This window comes from Polyodon spathula, chromosome 15 (genome assembly GCF_017654505.1).
Source record: "Polyodon spathula isolate WHYD16114869_AA chromosome 15, ASM1765450v1, whole genome shotgun sequence".
NCBI lineage: Eukaryota > Metazoa > Chordata > Actinopteri > Acipenseriformes > Polyodontidae > Polyodon > Polyodon spathula.
Genome location: NC_054548.1, coordinates 17,554,653 through 17,571,541, shown reverse-complemented (window position 1 = coordinate 17,571,541; position 16,889 = coordinate 17,554,653). Strand labels below are relative to the sequence as shown.

Below are 16,889 nucleotides of genomic sequence, written 5' to 3'. Positions count from 1 at the left end.
GTGTCTTTCCTGTTGATTTGCTGTCCAGTAGCTGCGAATTGGGCCTTCATGTCCTGTTATGATTGTTCTCGTCTCTAGACCAGCATCAGAAAGTATCAATCAATGTTTAAGTAGCTTTTTGTGTTATCAGATTACTTGTAGATTAGAATGTTAAGGGAAAAAGCCGGTATTTATGCGCGGATTGATTTTTTAAAATGTAATTCACAGTTAAGCACTTCAACATTCCAACAGGCATCTATGCAAAATAGAAAACAGAAGATCCGGAAGCAGATTGGCTGTTCACACTCAATCATTTTCTAATATTTATTAAGTGTGTCATTATTGTTTCTTCACACATCCTTGTTTAATAAAATCATCAGCATGTCTTACCTTTGGGCAAGCCTGACCAAGGTGGAATTTGTGAAAAGAGGGGTGCCTAGAAATGCCTTCGCCCCTAAGACTGGTGGGGTGAAATTACTGGTAAACTCTTACTAATGGTCATTTTATACTGGCCTCATTACACCTTGCCTCAAAAGGTAAAATATGCTGATGACTTTATTAAATCATGCCAAGTATTCATGAGTGCAAAAATGACTAAAACACATATAATGGGATAATACTCTCGCACGGCTGAGAGCCAGCACTTGTACATATTGTGTGTGTCATTTGGAGTAAATTAAGTTTGGCTTATTTTGAATTTAAATTTGGATTAAAATCCCATCCTTCTAAAAATAAGTGTGGAATATGGCCATCTTTATTGTGTTCAACTGTTAATTAAACAACTGTTTTTCTTCATATAATATAAATGCGCGAGAAGTGTTGAACTGCAGTCTTCTGCCTCTGCTGTTCCTGTTGCTGGACTGAAACGCTACCCTACCACATAAACATACAGTATAAAATGTTTAACATTATGCAAATTCACTGGTTATAAACTATTCATTTAATTTCTGCTGTTACCATACAAAGAAAACAGCTGTGTGCACTGGCCAGGCCTGGAATTAAATAGTTAAGATTATATTCACCAATTTAAACCAAATAATCTTGGAGGGGCATATTTCAATGAATGCAACTGTGATCATTAGATCACACAACACTGCAGTAGATTACAGACGCTTTGGTTTTGATGTATTTAAGAAGTAGACAAGTAGGGGAATCCTGTCAATAATGTTGGCAGGCAATTTGAAGCACAACTCTTAAAAAAAGGCTACTGGAATTAGCAAAAAGGCTCAAGTAATTACGTTATTTTGTAAAATCTTGCCTTAAAACTCATACCTCCCCACCCCTTACAAAGCACGACCCAGTTCTTTCCACTGAAACTATTGCCATACGTTTCAATCCGCAGACTCTTCTTACCAAACTTACGATTATGTTTGAAACATTATAGTATTAGAAAAAAAAGTAGAACCACTTAAAGCCTTTTTGAATTATTATTATTTGTCAGCATGTTTTGTCAAAAAAAAAAAAAAAAAAAAAAAAAAAAAATGAAAATCATTATGTTATTCAGAAAGACCAGTGCCTAAGGCTAGATTGGTTCGTATTTTCCCAGTAAATCTACTGTTGTGCATTGGAGTTTGCAGGCATACATATGAATCACACTGTGAAAGCAGACACTTTAATATTTACAGGAAAGGAGCTGGGGGAGACACTGTGAACAGTTTTGAATGAAAAACCAGACTTCATTACAGTTTCATACATAGTCCTGGGGGACTATGTGACTAAATTAAAGGGTTATTAGTCTCACAAGCTGCCCTGTTTCCAGCACCAGTTTTTAGCCTGGTTTGAGGATGAATCCAATACACAGACTTACTCATCTCCTTTTTTAATTTTCTGTGTTACCGGGGCAACACCTACCACGGGTACAACAACAACTATCATAACAATGATTGTGATGATGATTTTTGTCTATACAGTGTGAGCAGAACACATGTGCACACAAACGTTGCTATAGTTTATGTTAGTTTGGCTCAATAAGGATAGCAGGCAGCACAATCATTTAATTGAATTCTAAAGTTAGTATCTATTACATTTCATCAGCCATATAAATGAAGTTCAAGAAAAGGCCAAGATACAAATGATGTTTCCTCATCATTTACAAGCATTTATATTCAGAATGCAGTGATGTTTACTTTTTGTATGCAGTACATTATATGGTACTTATGGGCACTACCCAAAATAATGTTCAAGTGACAGTAATTAGTTTGACGAGAAAGCTGGCTGTTCCTCACGTGGACAGTAAATTGCATTTGCATGAGCAAAGGCACGTCCCCGGCACTGCGCACTGGACTAGATCTCAATTCTCCTATTATTGGTAGTATAGAGCTGAGCCATTTAAGCTGCTCTGAGCTGCAGAAACTTGCAGTAAGAGGCATGGCTTAAACATCTCTTTACTGAGTCTGCATATGACAGGTGGAATTAAAGCAGCAGGGCAGGGTGGTACCAAGAAGCTCTTGGATAGATATAGCAAAATAGAATTAGGGCCAAGACAAACAGAACAGGGGGAAATATAAAATACTACTACTACTACTACTACTACTACTACTACTACTACTAATACTAATAATAATAATAATAATAATAATAATAATAATAATAAATACTCCAAAGTACTGCATATTATTATATAATAACTGGTGAGGATACGGGAAACACGCGCTCAAACCAGCAACAGTGCTACCCCAGTGCGAGCTGTCAAACAGCAACAGATCTCCACTATTCCTAGTGTGTACTTGATAAAGAAAACCCCTCTAGAAACCTCCATGTTCACTGAAAATCAGGTAAATACAAGAAAAACCCGCATTTCCAACATTGATACAACCTCTGCAACAGGCTCTTTGCATTCAATCTTCGGGCCAAACTGCATTTTCCATAAGGGAGTCACCGTAAACACTTATAAATCTATAAACACCTAAACACTTATAAATATGCCACTTCTCACAGAAAGGCGCACAGAAATGTTAGCAAACACAAACACCCTCGGAACAAACTAGTGAACCCAAAAATGGAAAAAAATAGATGTATACAGAAAAAGTTAAATGCGTCATTTTAGCACGTTCTCTAACCTTTTTTTCAGCCTCCACGAAAAAAAAAAGTTGCTACGGAAACCAGAGGCAAAAAAAAAAAAACAATAGAACTGGAACTCAGCTCCGGAAGACCTGATTCCCGGAAGACCTGATTCCCTGAAAACCAACTTGCTGTTTTAGTTACAAGTTTAAACTGATCACTTTGGTTACAGTAACATTATAACTCCTAGTACTGACCTTTGCAATTGCGGTTTTCTCTGTACTGTCTCAAATACTTATTTTAAATGTTGGTCAAGTTATCAAAGTTGTTACTATTTTAAATACAATTCTGTATGCAGTTCACTCTCTGTCTAATATCTCACTGTATAAATTAAGTAGAGTAAGCCCCCCACAACAAGCAACACAGAACATTAAAACTCTGGCAGGACAAAAAATCCTCAGCAGAGATTATAAAGAATACTGCATGGGCTAGTGTGTGAAAAATTTGAATTTAACGCCCACCTTCTGGGTTTATGTAGCATCCCACCCCTTCAGTGTGCATTAAATTCTCATTAACACACTACCCCATGCATTATTCTTTATATAACATGTTGTGTTCTAATATATTTCTAAATATATTTTATTTCCATAATGGACATACATTATTGGAGCAGTTCGGGATTTCCATACCAGCTCTGCAGGTCCTCCAGGTCCAGTTCTCCACAGTAATGAGAGGCTGAGGATACTGTGACAACGCGGGCGCTGGACTCCTGGCACCCAGACTGTTTCAGCTTGTCCAGGAGCAGCTTGGTGAGCAGGAAGTGCCCCAGGTAGTTCAAACCGATGTGCTCTTCAAAGCCATCCTGCGTTGTTCTCTGTGGAACCAACATGACCCCTGCTGAGAAAGAAAAAAAAGGAGTTCAAACATGTATTTTATCCGATATATCAGCTAAGTAGACTACGTGACAACATCCATTGGTTTAAATTATTCAATCAATCATTTAACTGTCTGAATGTACTGGTATTACATGCAACACACACCCTGAACGTGCTGAATACCTGAGGGAGATATGACCTAAAATCAGAAGATTACATTTCTGTCTCAAAACACACACACACACAACAGTACTAAACTTACACAATGTAGCAAATGGTACTAAAAGGTAGGGGCATGGCCTTTAAAAAATGAATTCAATATCTGAATGCTGTGCTCTTCACTGTGCTTGTCTCATTCTTGGTTTTGAAACAAAACCCTTTGTTCTCAAACATAAATTAATGAACATGTGAAGGTTGATTAATGAGTTGTGATAGCTCAAATGCTCATTATGCAACTGTGTGGTTTGAGGGAGCAATCTTATTGGCTAGAGATATTCTAAAAGGGTTGGCTTAATCCCTGGTGGACCATTGGCTGCCACCTCGTCACACAAACTTAATTTAACACATCAATTCCAGCACTACAATTCTATGAACATAAAAAATTTAATAAAAATTATACCTGCTAAATTAGAGTTAGGTATGTCCTCACTTGAAGAAATTAACCCCCACCCCAAATGTATTTAAGGACAACATACTTTCTATATATGTACATTAGTTTATGCATTCTATTTTATCTGAAAATGAATGGACTATGTGATTTTTTCCTTATTTTCTTTTCTTCTAAAATTCAGCCAAGGTCAAACAGTACTGAATACATCAGAGGGGTTTTCACAAAGTGAATTCTTACACCTCGAGTTTGATTTTCTCTACTTAAATCCGACTCCCTGTTATTTTTTGATTGGAGCTCAATGAACCTCCTTCAGAAAAAAAAAGTATACACACTACCGGTCAAAAGTTTCAGAACACCTCCATTTTTCCAGTTTTTATTGAAATTTATGCAGTTTAATGTCTCAATGGACTCTGAAATGAAAGCATAAAACAAATAAACAATTGGCGATAAAAAAGAAATCATGGAATTGTTTTTTTTAACAAAATGTAATCTAAATTTTTACTCATCAAAGTGGCCACCTTTTGCAGATATAACAGCTGAACACACTCGTGGCATTCTTTCTACAATGGAAATCAAATATTGTTTGGAAAGTTCTTCCCAACACTGTTGCAGAAGTTCTCACAAATGTGTTGCCCTTGTAGGTTGCTTTGCTTTCACCCTTCTGTCCAGTTCATCTCAAACCAGCTCGATGGGGTTTAAGTCTGGAGACTGTGCTGGCCATTCCATGATTTGAAGCCTACCGTCTTGTTCTTTTCTTCTAAGGTAGTTCTGACATAGCCTGGAGGTATGTTTTGGGTCATTATCTTGCTGTAGGATGAACCCCTGACCAACTAGACGTATACCAGAGGGTAATGCATGGCGCTGCAAAATGCTGTGGTAGACGTTTTGGTTCAGGGTGCCACTCTCTCTGTGCAAGTCGCCGACTTTGGATCCAGCAAAAGAGCCCCAGACCATCATGCTTCCTCCTCCATATTTGACAGTTGGTGTCACACACCGAGGAACCATCCTTTCGCCTACTCGACTGCGTACAAAAACCCTGCGTGATGAACCGAAGATTTCAAATTTTGATTAATCTGTACATAAGACCTTCTTCCAGTCTTCAGTAGTCCACTGGCGGTGCTTCATGGCCCAGGCAAGCCTCTTTTTCTTATTTTGCCACCTTAGCAATGGCTTTCTTACTGCCACTTGACCTGTCAAACCTGCAACTTGAAGTCTTCTCTTCACAGTTGAAACTGAGACTTGCTTACTTCGACCAGTGTTAAGCTGTTGTCCTGTGAGCCGACTATCACGCAAGCTGTTGACTCTCAGAAACTTGTCTTCTGATTCTGTTGTGGCTTTGGGTCTGCCATACCTCTTCCTGTCAGAGTTTCCTCCAGTTTCCAAGTGCCTTTTGATGGTGTAGGAAACTGTATTCACTGATACCTTGGCTTTCTTTGCAATTTCTCTAAAGGAAAGACCTACACTTTTAAGGGTTATAATGGTCTGTCTGTCTGTCTTCTTTTGTTAATTGCCTTTTTCTCACAATTATGATAGCAATATACTACTTCCTGCAGTACAATACTGTCCAAATAATGCTTAAGAGGGTGTAGTAGCACAGTCTGTTCCAACACTGCTTTTATACAGACAGAGGGTTTGTAAGTAATCAACAAAAGTTGGGACACCTATAGGAATTGTTAGCATCAACTTTCAAGGCTTAATTTACTTCCATTGCTGCAGAACAGCTGTAAGTTGTTAACCCATTCCCTGAAAAAGGCCTTTTTGCATAACTGAAATGTACATTATTTTTCAGTTTTTGGTAACCTAAACTTTTTTTTTTAACCTCTGGCAGTTTACCGCTTACCTTTGTACCATTTCAGGTTATTCACTGGACTTGAACTGCTTAAATTTCAATAAAAATTGGAAAAATGGGGGTGTTCTAAAACTTTCGACTGGTAGTGTATAAATAAAACTTTTTTCCACAAATAAACCCTGAAGCTAATAGAGACAACAAATCAATATGTAACACAAAGTAACACACAAATATAGCTAATATACCTATACAAATATAGGTATATTGTATACCTGTACAATATACAAATATACCTGCTTAATAGAGCTATGCAGGTACTCACATTCTCAGAGTGATATCCTCTAAGATGTTTTTTCATTGGTAGGCATTAGGTTATATTAATGGACCTAACAAGTCCATTAAATAGTGTGTTCATTTCACAACAAGGTTCAGGACTACAATCCCACAAGTCACTGCAGAGATGACTATTTTCTAAAGAAACGAGCAGTGAAGTGTGGAAATGTCATTGACTGAAATGTACTGGAAAGGTTTTGGTTAAGAGAAAAGCGATTACATGCAAATTTTTGTCAGTTTTTCATTAAGTATATCGGGAAAACTACTAAGTGGTTTGCAATTCAATATGTTAATGTAACATTATTCAGCAGGTTTAATTTGAAGCAAAATTAGTTAATGCTATAGGGTGATGCAAAATTTTTGGTCAGAGCTGTGTATTGCCTGGCTTCTAATTCTCAGATATTAATCAGATTTTCTAATCACAAAGAACACAGCCAGAACATAACCAACAGTAAAATGCCTGTCCCTTGGGTGAAGCGTTAGCACATAAGACAATCAGACTTTCCAAGGCATTCTACTTACAGTACTTCAGGCAATAAGAGTTAGAAGAATGCATTTAGCTTGACTAAAATGCAATCACAGCTTAGAAAATCTGGAAGGTTGTTAACCTTTCTTGCTGTGGTGTTGATATTAGTTAAAATGGAATGGTAATAGAATTGTATCAGTCCATCTGCAAATTATAATGGAGAGTCTCATAATTCTTTACAGGCAAAGAAAAGCCTAAGGATGTTGTACTTTGCAAAGATTTGACACTTCAGACAGATGGCTTTACCCTATAATGGTCTGCAAAGGATTACAGTAGTGTCCTTTGATTTCAGGAAGTTTCATGAGAAACATCTTACTAGTGTAATAACATGTAATTATATATATATATATATATATATATATATATATATATATATATATATATATATATATATATATATATAGTGCAGAGAAAAAGTTTGTGAACCCCAATGATAATTATGGAAATTCCGTTTTTTTACTATGATAGCCTTCTTGAATTCTTCAATATCCAATAGGGTTTATATTAACCAATTCCATGTCTTTTGAAACAAAATTACGTATGAATTAGACAAACAATGAGTAATTAAGATTCAGGGTATGTGAAAAAGTAAGTGAACCCCTGGTTTTATGAGCTGAATTAAGGGGACAATTAGAATCAGGTGTTTAAATAATTAGGTAGATCTTCAGGGGTGAGTTTGGGAGGCCCCACCCTATATATAGATCAGAAACTTTGTGAGTTTGCTCTTCACCATACAGGTGTGTGGAAACACGTCATGCCACAATCAAAAACATCTCTGAGGATCTCAGAAAAACAGTTATTGATGTTCATCAGTCTATGAAGGGTTACAAAACCATTTCTAAGGATTCCACCAATCCACTGTCAGACAGATGTCTACAAATGGAGAAAGACCACAGTCACTCTACCCAGGAGCATTAGTCCTACCAAAATCTCTCCAAGAACAAACTGGAAAATCATCAAGGAAGTCACAAAGAACCCCGGAGTAACATCCAAGGATCTGCAGGCCACTCTCGCCTTGGCTAATGTGAGTGTTCATGACTCAACTATCAGAAAAAGACTGAACAAGAACGGTGTTCATGGAAGGACAGCCAGGAGGAAACCACTGCTCTCTAAAAAGAACATTGCTGCCTGTCTGAAGTTCGCCAAAGAGCCAATAGATGATCCAAAGGACTTCTGGAACAATGTTCTCTGGACAGACGAGTCAAATCATATTTTAAAGATGCAACAGAAGAGAGAGAGAGAGAGAGAGAGAGAGAGAGAGAGAGAGAGAGAGAGAGGAAAGGTGATCGACTGAAATGCAGTGGAGAGGTTTTGGTTACTGTGTGAGCAAAGCGATTACATGCAAATCTCCAGACTGTGTGAACATCATGTAATCAAATAAACTACAAAATGATATTGCAAAAGTCTACCAGAAGCCACAATAGTAGTACAGTGTTTTGTGTTAGATTTCAAAATGTCACATCTTTCAATTTCTGTCAGTTTTTCATTATTCAGCAGGTTTCATTCGACTTAATATATGAATATGAGAGAGAGAGACTGGAGGGATAACATCTTGCTTGCAGGCCTGAGTGTTTTTTTTTTTTTTTTTAAATCAACAAAATTCCACTTGCTGTGTTCTACTCTACTTGTGCTGTGCTAAGCTCGCTATCCCATGATTCAACAGTGATGATCACTCTATGGGTTATTCTGGAGAACAGACCTTGCTGCAGATTTCCACCCCCCATTTCCCTGAAGAGGCAGTATCATCCTCGAATCGTCACATCTACTTCCAGAACAAGTTAAACACATAGCAGACACATATCATGCAGACACATATCATGCAGACACATATCATGCTGAATCATGGTGGCCTTACACCCAATTAACGGTGTTGCCTTCACACTGGTAAGATATTCTAGATCTACTGTACAAAACACACATTATGAGGAGGTACTTACCATTATTGACTAGAATGTGAAGTGGAAGGCCTCTGTCATTGAACTTCTTGACAAACCAATGAATAGACTTTAGTGAAGTCAGGTCAAGATGAATGAACTCCACTGAAAAAACGATTGAATACTTCAGTTTAGCTTTTAATCAACTACAGTATGAACATGAAAGATGCAAGCACAATCCACAAATAAAACATTAAAAACAGTAAACAGCGGATTCCGAAAAATATAGTGTTACACATTCCCATGTGTTGCTACAGCTAAAAAGTTGTCAGGATGTAAACAATGAAAAGAAAAAATAGGAGTACATCATTTAAACATGTAGGGACGCGTATCTCTATACTTTTTCAGAACTCCGCTAATTACTCTTTAATTTGGAATTCAGATGAATCAAATCAGTTGCTTTTAACAAGATCCAAGTTGCTTCTTACAAATTGAGCAGCATTTACATTTATCTTGGTAAAAATAGATCAAAAAGAAAAAAACCTTACTGTGCTATTAAAAAAAAACAAAACTGACTTCATACCATTCATCTTTATGACTCATGTATTGAATTCAATGAGCTAGACAATTAACTTCTCAGAAAATCTGTATTTTTACAACAATGCATACGAATAATACATTTCTTTAATCTACCATCATATAAAATGTACTTTGTATAAAGCAAAAAAAAAAAAAAAAAACCCTTACTAAATTTCTGAACCACTTAATTTTTTTCAATAACAAATAAGAACCCATACAGTTCCGGTGAGAATTTTCTTTTGAATAGCAGTCCTCAAGCACGTTGCATAATCATACCTCGTGTCAGCAATACAAATATATAAAAGAAAATGTAAAAAATTATGTTTTGTAGCTAAATTCTATTTGACTAAATTACTCTATGCATTTTTCTTCCCATTTTTTATTTATTTTTTTAATCCAGCATAAATTCTTAAATTCATGAAGAAATAATGTACAATTAATCAAACAAATTTAAATCATGCAATGATTTGTTCCAGGAGAAATACGTCATGGAGTATTTTAAATTGGCAAAGATGTGCATCATCAATTTGATTGCTCATGACTTTCAATTAAGAAGGTGCAATGCCCTATGGCTATATTTAATATTTTGTAACCATGTATTTTATAACCACACAAAATGTAACATATCGAGGCTTCCTTGGGCTGCACAGGAACAGGGCAAACCCTAAATTGTTTCCAATGGGGATAAAGCTTGTCTCCAGTAAGTTGAAACTGCCTTTTAAAAACTAATCCAGCACTAAATGCTTCTGAGAAAACTGCCCATGGCGTATTTGTGGGAAAGTGAGGTGGGGAAGCATATCAGTGTTGTCCAGGCTTCAGTGCAGAATAGTTCAGTGTGCTTTAGAGCACAGCTGAACTGAGCAATATTTGATGAAATAGTTAGCAAGCACCATAAATAATGTTTTAAGAAGAATCAACAATAATCAAATCACACTGAATGAATAATAAATAATATTAAATACCACTATTAGACAAACATAGATCATTTACAATATTCCTTTAACTTTAAAAATACTACACTTTGTCAACATACATATATCAACGGGCCCTGTCATTTTAAGGTCATTATAATGCTAGATTGTAAGCCCTGTATTCCGGTAACAGTCACCAAGCTCCCATGTAGTCAATGTCTCAAAATCAACAAGTCAGGATTAATGAAGTAGCTATTTATAACAGCCTAATTACATCAAAGCAAATCATGTTTTGTAATTAAGCCCAGGGGAGATTTAACTCAAAAGCAAATTAGCATGGCTGTCATACCTTTACAAACAAACTGGCAAACTATTTCGATGAGGAGTTTTCATAAAAAAAGAGAGAAACTGTACAAAAAGGTTGTTTCTAATATGACAATATAAATGGATGTCTCCATTAAATATAAGCATGTGTGCTAGCAAGAGATAACACTCTTACTACCTACACCATCTGCCCACTTTATTATGGTCTGTTAACCCGACTGGAATGGGGCATGTTCTCCAGGTATATCCTGGGTCCCTGGATTAAAGTCCATAATGCATCCATCCACCGTCACAACTGTGCGACGCCTCTCGAGACACCTTCCAGCACCTTGTGGCTTCAAGGCGGGAAGCAGGGTAACAGTGGCCCAAACATTTATTCATATAGGTCCTAATAAAGTGGCTAGGCAGTGTGTGTACAGTGTTTTTATAAAGTTTTGGAACATCCCATTTCACAAGGTAACTTATAGATAGAAATTATTAACAGGGCTGAATGCATCACACAACACTGTCTATTACACTTGCTTGTACTTCCTTAACAACTAGATCTCAGCCCTCAACTTAAATAGAATATATAGTATAGAAAAAGGAATGTATAGGTTGGTATAGATTGTAGGACGATGGTAAACACATAAAAACAGAACAAACTATACGCATGCAATGGGCATATTGTATCACTGAAATCCGCAAAACAGAGGGGACCATTGCATCCTCTGCCGTGTTCAGATGAATTTATTACTTATGGGTTTTATAAAGCTTTATGGAGCTTAGTTATCTTTTCTATCAGCTGCTGGTATTCCCCTCCCCAGAGCCTATTGGACTTCTACCACTTGTAGATATGGGAGGAATGGTAATGCTGAGCCACATTTACATGCACCAGGGAATCAGCCTGTTGCTTTAATGTGATAGATGCATCTTAGCAAATGCTCTAAGAGGCTTCTGGGCATTCCCTGGAGAGTAGCTTTGATGAATCCCACCTGAGAAATCAATCTCTTTTTATTCCCCGATTCTCAGACAAGCTTTCAGCATGTATTGACTGATACCCCGGGCACTGCAGATAGGCGCAAGATGAACCCCAATACACAAATGACAGAAATTTAGTAAGGCCCCCTCCTGATTGCAATCCAATTACCAACCCCAGCCAAGCGAGATTAAGCTGCACAAACAGCTGGAACTCCTGCCCAACATACAGGGACTAGTACAACTTTTTGAACCCTAAAACTAACCCTGTAGGTTTATAGAGGATACACCATTGCCAAGTGCCTATTACTTTAATTTCTACTGATTTATGTATTAATGCTTTTTGTGAGGTTTTTTTCTTTTTCGGAAGTAGTCTCCAGTGATAAAAGGAATATGTTGATGGCACAGCAGAAATATGAGTCTAATGCATGGTAAAACACAAAATAAAACAGTCCAGTTATGATTATCAAGCATAGCAAACAGCTTTGGGAATAGCAAATAATAACCGTTATTGATCTGTATTTTAGGAGGCTGTTCTTTGCAGTCCTGTGTTATGGTTGGACATGTTTGTTATCTGCTCTTATGCCTTGTGACTAAACTATAGAGATGCAGGATTACTCCTAAATCTGGTGATTGTAAATTGTAAGCAGCACAATGGGGATACATTAGTCCAACAGGATAATTATGTGCGCCAGCTTGCTAGTATGGGTGGAGGTGTATTTCTAGGATTTGTGAATGAGTTGCTGCATTGATATAATGACTTATGTACTGCTTCCTAATATTGCTGATTGTTATTACAAAATACCAACCCCCCCCCAGAAAAAACATCTAAAGCATCCATGCACTGGCTATAATCATCTGTGAGCGCACATTGGCATGATTTGCAGTGTTAGGCAAACACACACTAATTTAGCCTGGTGTGAAATGTAACGAAAAAGACCCATCACAGCAAGTAACGCCATTAATTGATTGCATCACACAAAAATCTATACGTCTTTTCAGAATTCTAATTTGTCAGTCACCTAAGATGGTCCACATCCCCCAATGTGTACTTACTGCAAAAACAAAATCACATATTTTTAAAGTTTCCATTTTCCTGTGCTTGTCATTACTATAGATGGAGAACAGTTCATGGTCTATAGCAATTTCTCTAGTCAAATGGGTATTGATATACTTCTTATATATATATATATATTATATATATATAATTATATATTAATATATAAATTAATATAATTATGCCTTTTTTTATACCTCTCCCCCTTTTTTTAAAATATATATTGAACTATATATATATATATATATATATATATATATATATATATATATATATATATATATATATATATATATAAAAAGTATATATATTTTTATTTATTTTTTACACAAATGTATTAGCACCCTACACTTAATATAAGGTAATTCAAGAACATTAGTGAACATTACCCACAAATTATGACAAAAGCACACAATTTCTGGCACTTTAACAAAAACAACAAAAAAAAAAAAAGGACTAGCACCTTTGTGCCAGCCTGTAAAAATGAAATATAACTAATTAGACAATCTAGGTAATTATGTTGAAGAAGAATGTTTTTGGCACAAAGGGAGGGCTTGCTGCGGTTGCCCTTTTTTCTGGAGGAAGCGGTTCCCCTTTCTCTCCTGTTCTGCTGGCCAGGGAACGTGTGTGGCTGCAGCTGCAAGCTGCATTAGCGCCTGGAACTCTTCCCTCCGCGACACATGTGGCAGGGGCGGTAAGGAGCCCTCCCGCTGTGGCCTGCCCGATGGAAGAGGCTGGGTCCGAGACGTCTGATCTCGACGCCGTGAAGGACAGCTCGCTTGGGCTAGGAGGTTTAGGTAGTGGGGATGGGGAACGAGACTGTGGAAGTTGGGGCTGCCTGGTGGTAGCGGGCAGTCTGTCCTGAAACTTTAGTAGGGTCTCTAGCATGGTCTTCCGAGCCCTTACAGTCTCCGCTAGCTCCGCAAAGCGCCGCTCGGCCGAGCTTGGGCGCCTTCGAGACGACTCCGACAGTGGTCGTCTGCGCCTGTGTGTGGAAGGGGAGAGGTGCCAGTGGGTCCCCTGTCCCCTGGTGAGCGGCTCCTCGAGCGGTACCGTCTCGGCAGTGACAATCTCGCCTCCCCTGAGAGGTGTCTGCGCCTCTGTACCGGTGGTGGGGAAGGGGAGGGTGATCCAGGTGTGTGAGAGAGCTCTCTGGTCATTGAAGCAGCGGGGGTCCTAGAGGACCTCTGCGGAGGGCCTTGGACCACTGACCTCATTCTCCCTTGGCTTGGGGAGAAAGACTCTGCTAGGGATAGAGCTGCTCTCCTGTGCTTAGTTCGTTTAGAGAACTGCACGGAGAGCAGTCCAGCTCATCTGCCAGTGCTTTGGCCGCATGGTCTGGCCCTAAGCATCTGACGCAGGACCGGTGCTCGTCCTGCCCGGGCAGCTTTGCTGCACACTGGTCGCATTGGTGAAACCCAGCGGAGGACCCAGTCGACTGTACTGACATGGCGTCGTAGGCGGGGCTGCTGCTCTCGGTGCCGAGATCTAGTGGTCGGTGTCGAGTCAATCTGAGGCGAGGTTGGAGCCGATAGTAGCGCGGTTGGTGCCAGGCTGTAGATGGTTCCGAAGTTATTCACCGGTGCTGGGATCGGCGTCGAGGAGAGTGCTATCGGTGATGGTCGGTGTCGATGGGTAGTGCGTTCGGTGCGGGGCTGTAGACGGCTCAGAAGCTATTCACCGGTGCCAAATCAGCTGGTGCCGGGATCGGCGTCGAGGAAAGCGATGTCGGTGCCGAGAGGTCGGTGCTGAGGCAATCGGTGCCGAGGTCGGTGCTGATGGGTAGCACGGTTGGTGCCGGGCTGTAGACTGCTCATAAGAGGTTCACCGGTGCTGAATCAAATGGTGCCGGGAACAGTGCCGAGGAGAGCGCTATCGATGCAGAGTGGTTGGTGCCGAGTCAATCAGCGCCGAAGTCGCTGCCGGGCTGTAGACGGCTGCAAAGCTAGTCACCGGTGCCGAATCAATCAGTGCCGGGATCGGCGTCGAGGAGAGCAATTCAGTCAGTGTGGTTGCCGAGGGCAAGCGCAGCCGCGCTAGAATAGCCCAAGCTGTTTTTTTTTTTTCTTTTTCGGTCACTGTGGTCGATTAAATCGGCATAGAGGATGACGCCGCAAGCCTGCGGGGTCTCCTTACAGCACCAGAACAGGTCTCAACACTGTATCTGGCAATTACATGAAGACTCGTGCAGTGAAAAAGTAATGGTCGAAACCAGCTCTAGTCAGTAAACTGACATGAGAATAAGGTAGCAGCACTCTCAAGAATGCTCGGAAGCATGATTCTACTGTGTAAAAGTAAAAAATTGACAGTAAAAAAAAACGAAAAACCAGCCAAATTCGGACAAAGAAAGCACAAGGCAATCTGTGACCTGTCTCAGTGAAGTGAGAGACAAAATGGCGATGTGCTACTGCGAGGACATCCCTCTTCAGCAGGAGGTGGTGGGGACTTTCCCCTCACAGCAGGGCCCTGATAGGGCAGCCTTTTTATATTTATGCTCAGTGATTGGCGGTCAGAGAGGGCTCTTCCCATTCGGTAATGGTTGTCATTCAATTGAAAGGGAACCCATGTTTCAGTGTTTTCTGACATTAAACCTATATTCATAAATCTATTTGTTAATCAAATGGATATCTGCCCCTGAAACCACTGTATATTTTTGCTTTGACGGTTCAATAATTAAATTGCAAATCTCTATTTGGCCATGCAATTTTACATTAAGGAAATGATCTTTTTTGTTGTATCTGTATCTATTAAATACTGTCATACAACACTGCATTTCAAATCTTAGTTAATTGCAGATAGTGAATTTAAAGTAAAGTGCAGAGTACCTTGTTCGTCTCTAAAATTACAGTGCTCAATCTGATTAGAATCTCATCTTGCTTTACAAATTCATAATCAGTGTTGCAAAGATTTCATAATTTTCATTTAAACCAAAGGAGTCATGTATAGTCTAGAAAACATACTTCACTTCATTAGAGGAATTATATCCCCTCATGTGGTGCTTTATAGTTTAAAAGTAGTATTATAAAACGCTTCAATTTGTCAACATGTTAATATTAAAACAGAGTGGTTTTTGTAATGCTGATCATTTTGGTTATTTGTGCATAGTAAAAACAGTACAATGGACATCCCAAACATTGTACACTGTTTTTAACAATTCTTAGAACTGCTAAGAAATGTCTATTGGTCCAAGGTGCAGTTAAACATGTATGCTGTGCAACACAGAATATTTACAGTTAGTGGTGCCTCTGCTATATCCCTAAACCAGTTATAGTGAGGTTAATAAATCACTAAAACAGCTTTATTTAATGGAATAGATGTTAGCTGGTGGTTCACAAGCCAGTAGACTTTATGTAACTGTGTTGAAAACGTTTGCCATTTAGATCTAGGCTTCAGTGGTGCACTCACACCAGATCAGAAATCAATTGGAACTTGCTTTAAGCTTGCTTGGAGAATCCTGTGACAAAACAGTCTTGCTCATTTCATTCAAATCATGTGACCTTTAAACTCTGCCAGTCTATATAAATTTAAAGTTGGCGGGGCTGGCTAAGTTGAAAGGTCACATTGCCTGGTTTTTATTGACAAGCTCAAATCAGCTCAAAGCCAGGTAACGACATATTTAAAAGAACTCAATACAGTAACTCAATATTGGAGCAACTGACCCATGATAACCACCCTAGATAGAAAGATTATGTTCCCCTCATTAAAATTATAATATGTCAATGAGCAATATGTCCCATTTATTACCGATGCCTAATGACTGAGTGAGGTAAAATGTCCAACAAAATCTCCACCCAGTTGTTCTATATATCATTTGTGTTTCCATAACTTGTGTCAGTACTGTATATTTTGCTATATATAAAAACTGTATTGACAGTTAAAAATGTAGTTATTTTTACATGTATATAGTTAATGTTATTTCTATTTTAAGATGATTGGTTAAATAAATAAAAGATAGTCCTGTGATAAAGTATGCTCCATATACTTTGATCTTAGATAAGCTTTAAAATATTAATACATTTTGCCCATATTTAATTCAACATTCGAACTTTGCTATCAAGGATTACCTTTTCCTGAA

The 16,889-nt window shown here is 38.5% G+C and overlaps 1 protein-coding gene across 4 annotated transcripts in view; it reads right to left on the bottom strand.

The window, feature by feature from the left end:
• LOC121327958 (dehydrogenase/reductase SDR family member on chromosome X-like) overlaps positions 1-16,889 on the bottom strand; it is a 55,964-nt gene that overhangs the window by 16,070 nt on the left and 23,005 nt on the right. For 3 of the 4 annotated variants that reach the window (XM_041272342.1, XM_041272344.1, XM_041272345.1), the window contains 2 exons: positions 9,050-9,151; positions 3,669-3,876 (listed from right to left, as the gene is read on the bottom strand). In XM_041272342.1, coding sequence (XP_041128276.1) covers positions 3,669-3,876; positions 9,050-9,151 — 310 coding nt within the window. The remainder of the gene's footprint in view (positions 1-3,668; positions 3,877-9,049; positions 9,152-16,889) is intronic. The other variant, XM_041272343.1, reaches the window with a different exon arrangement.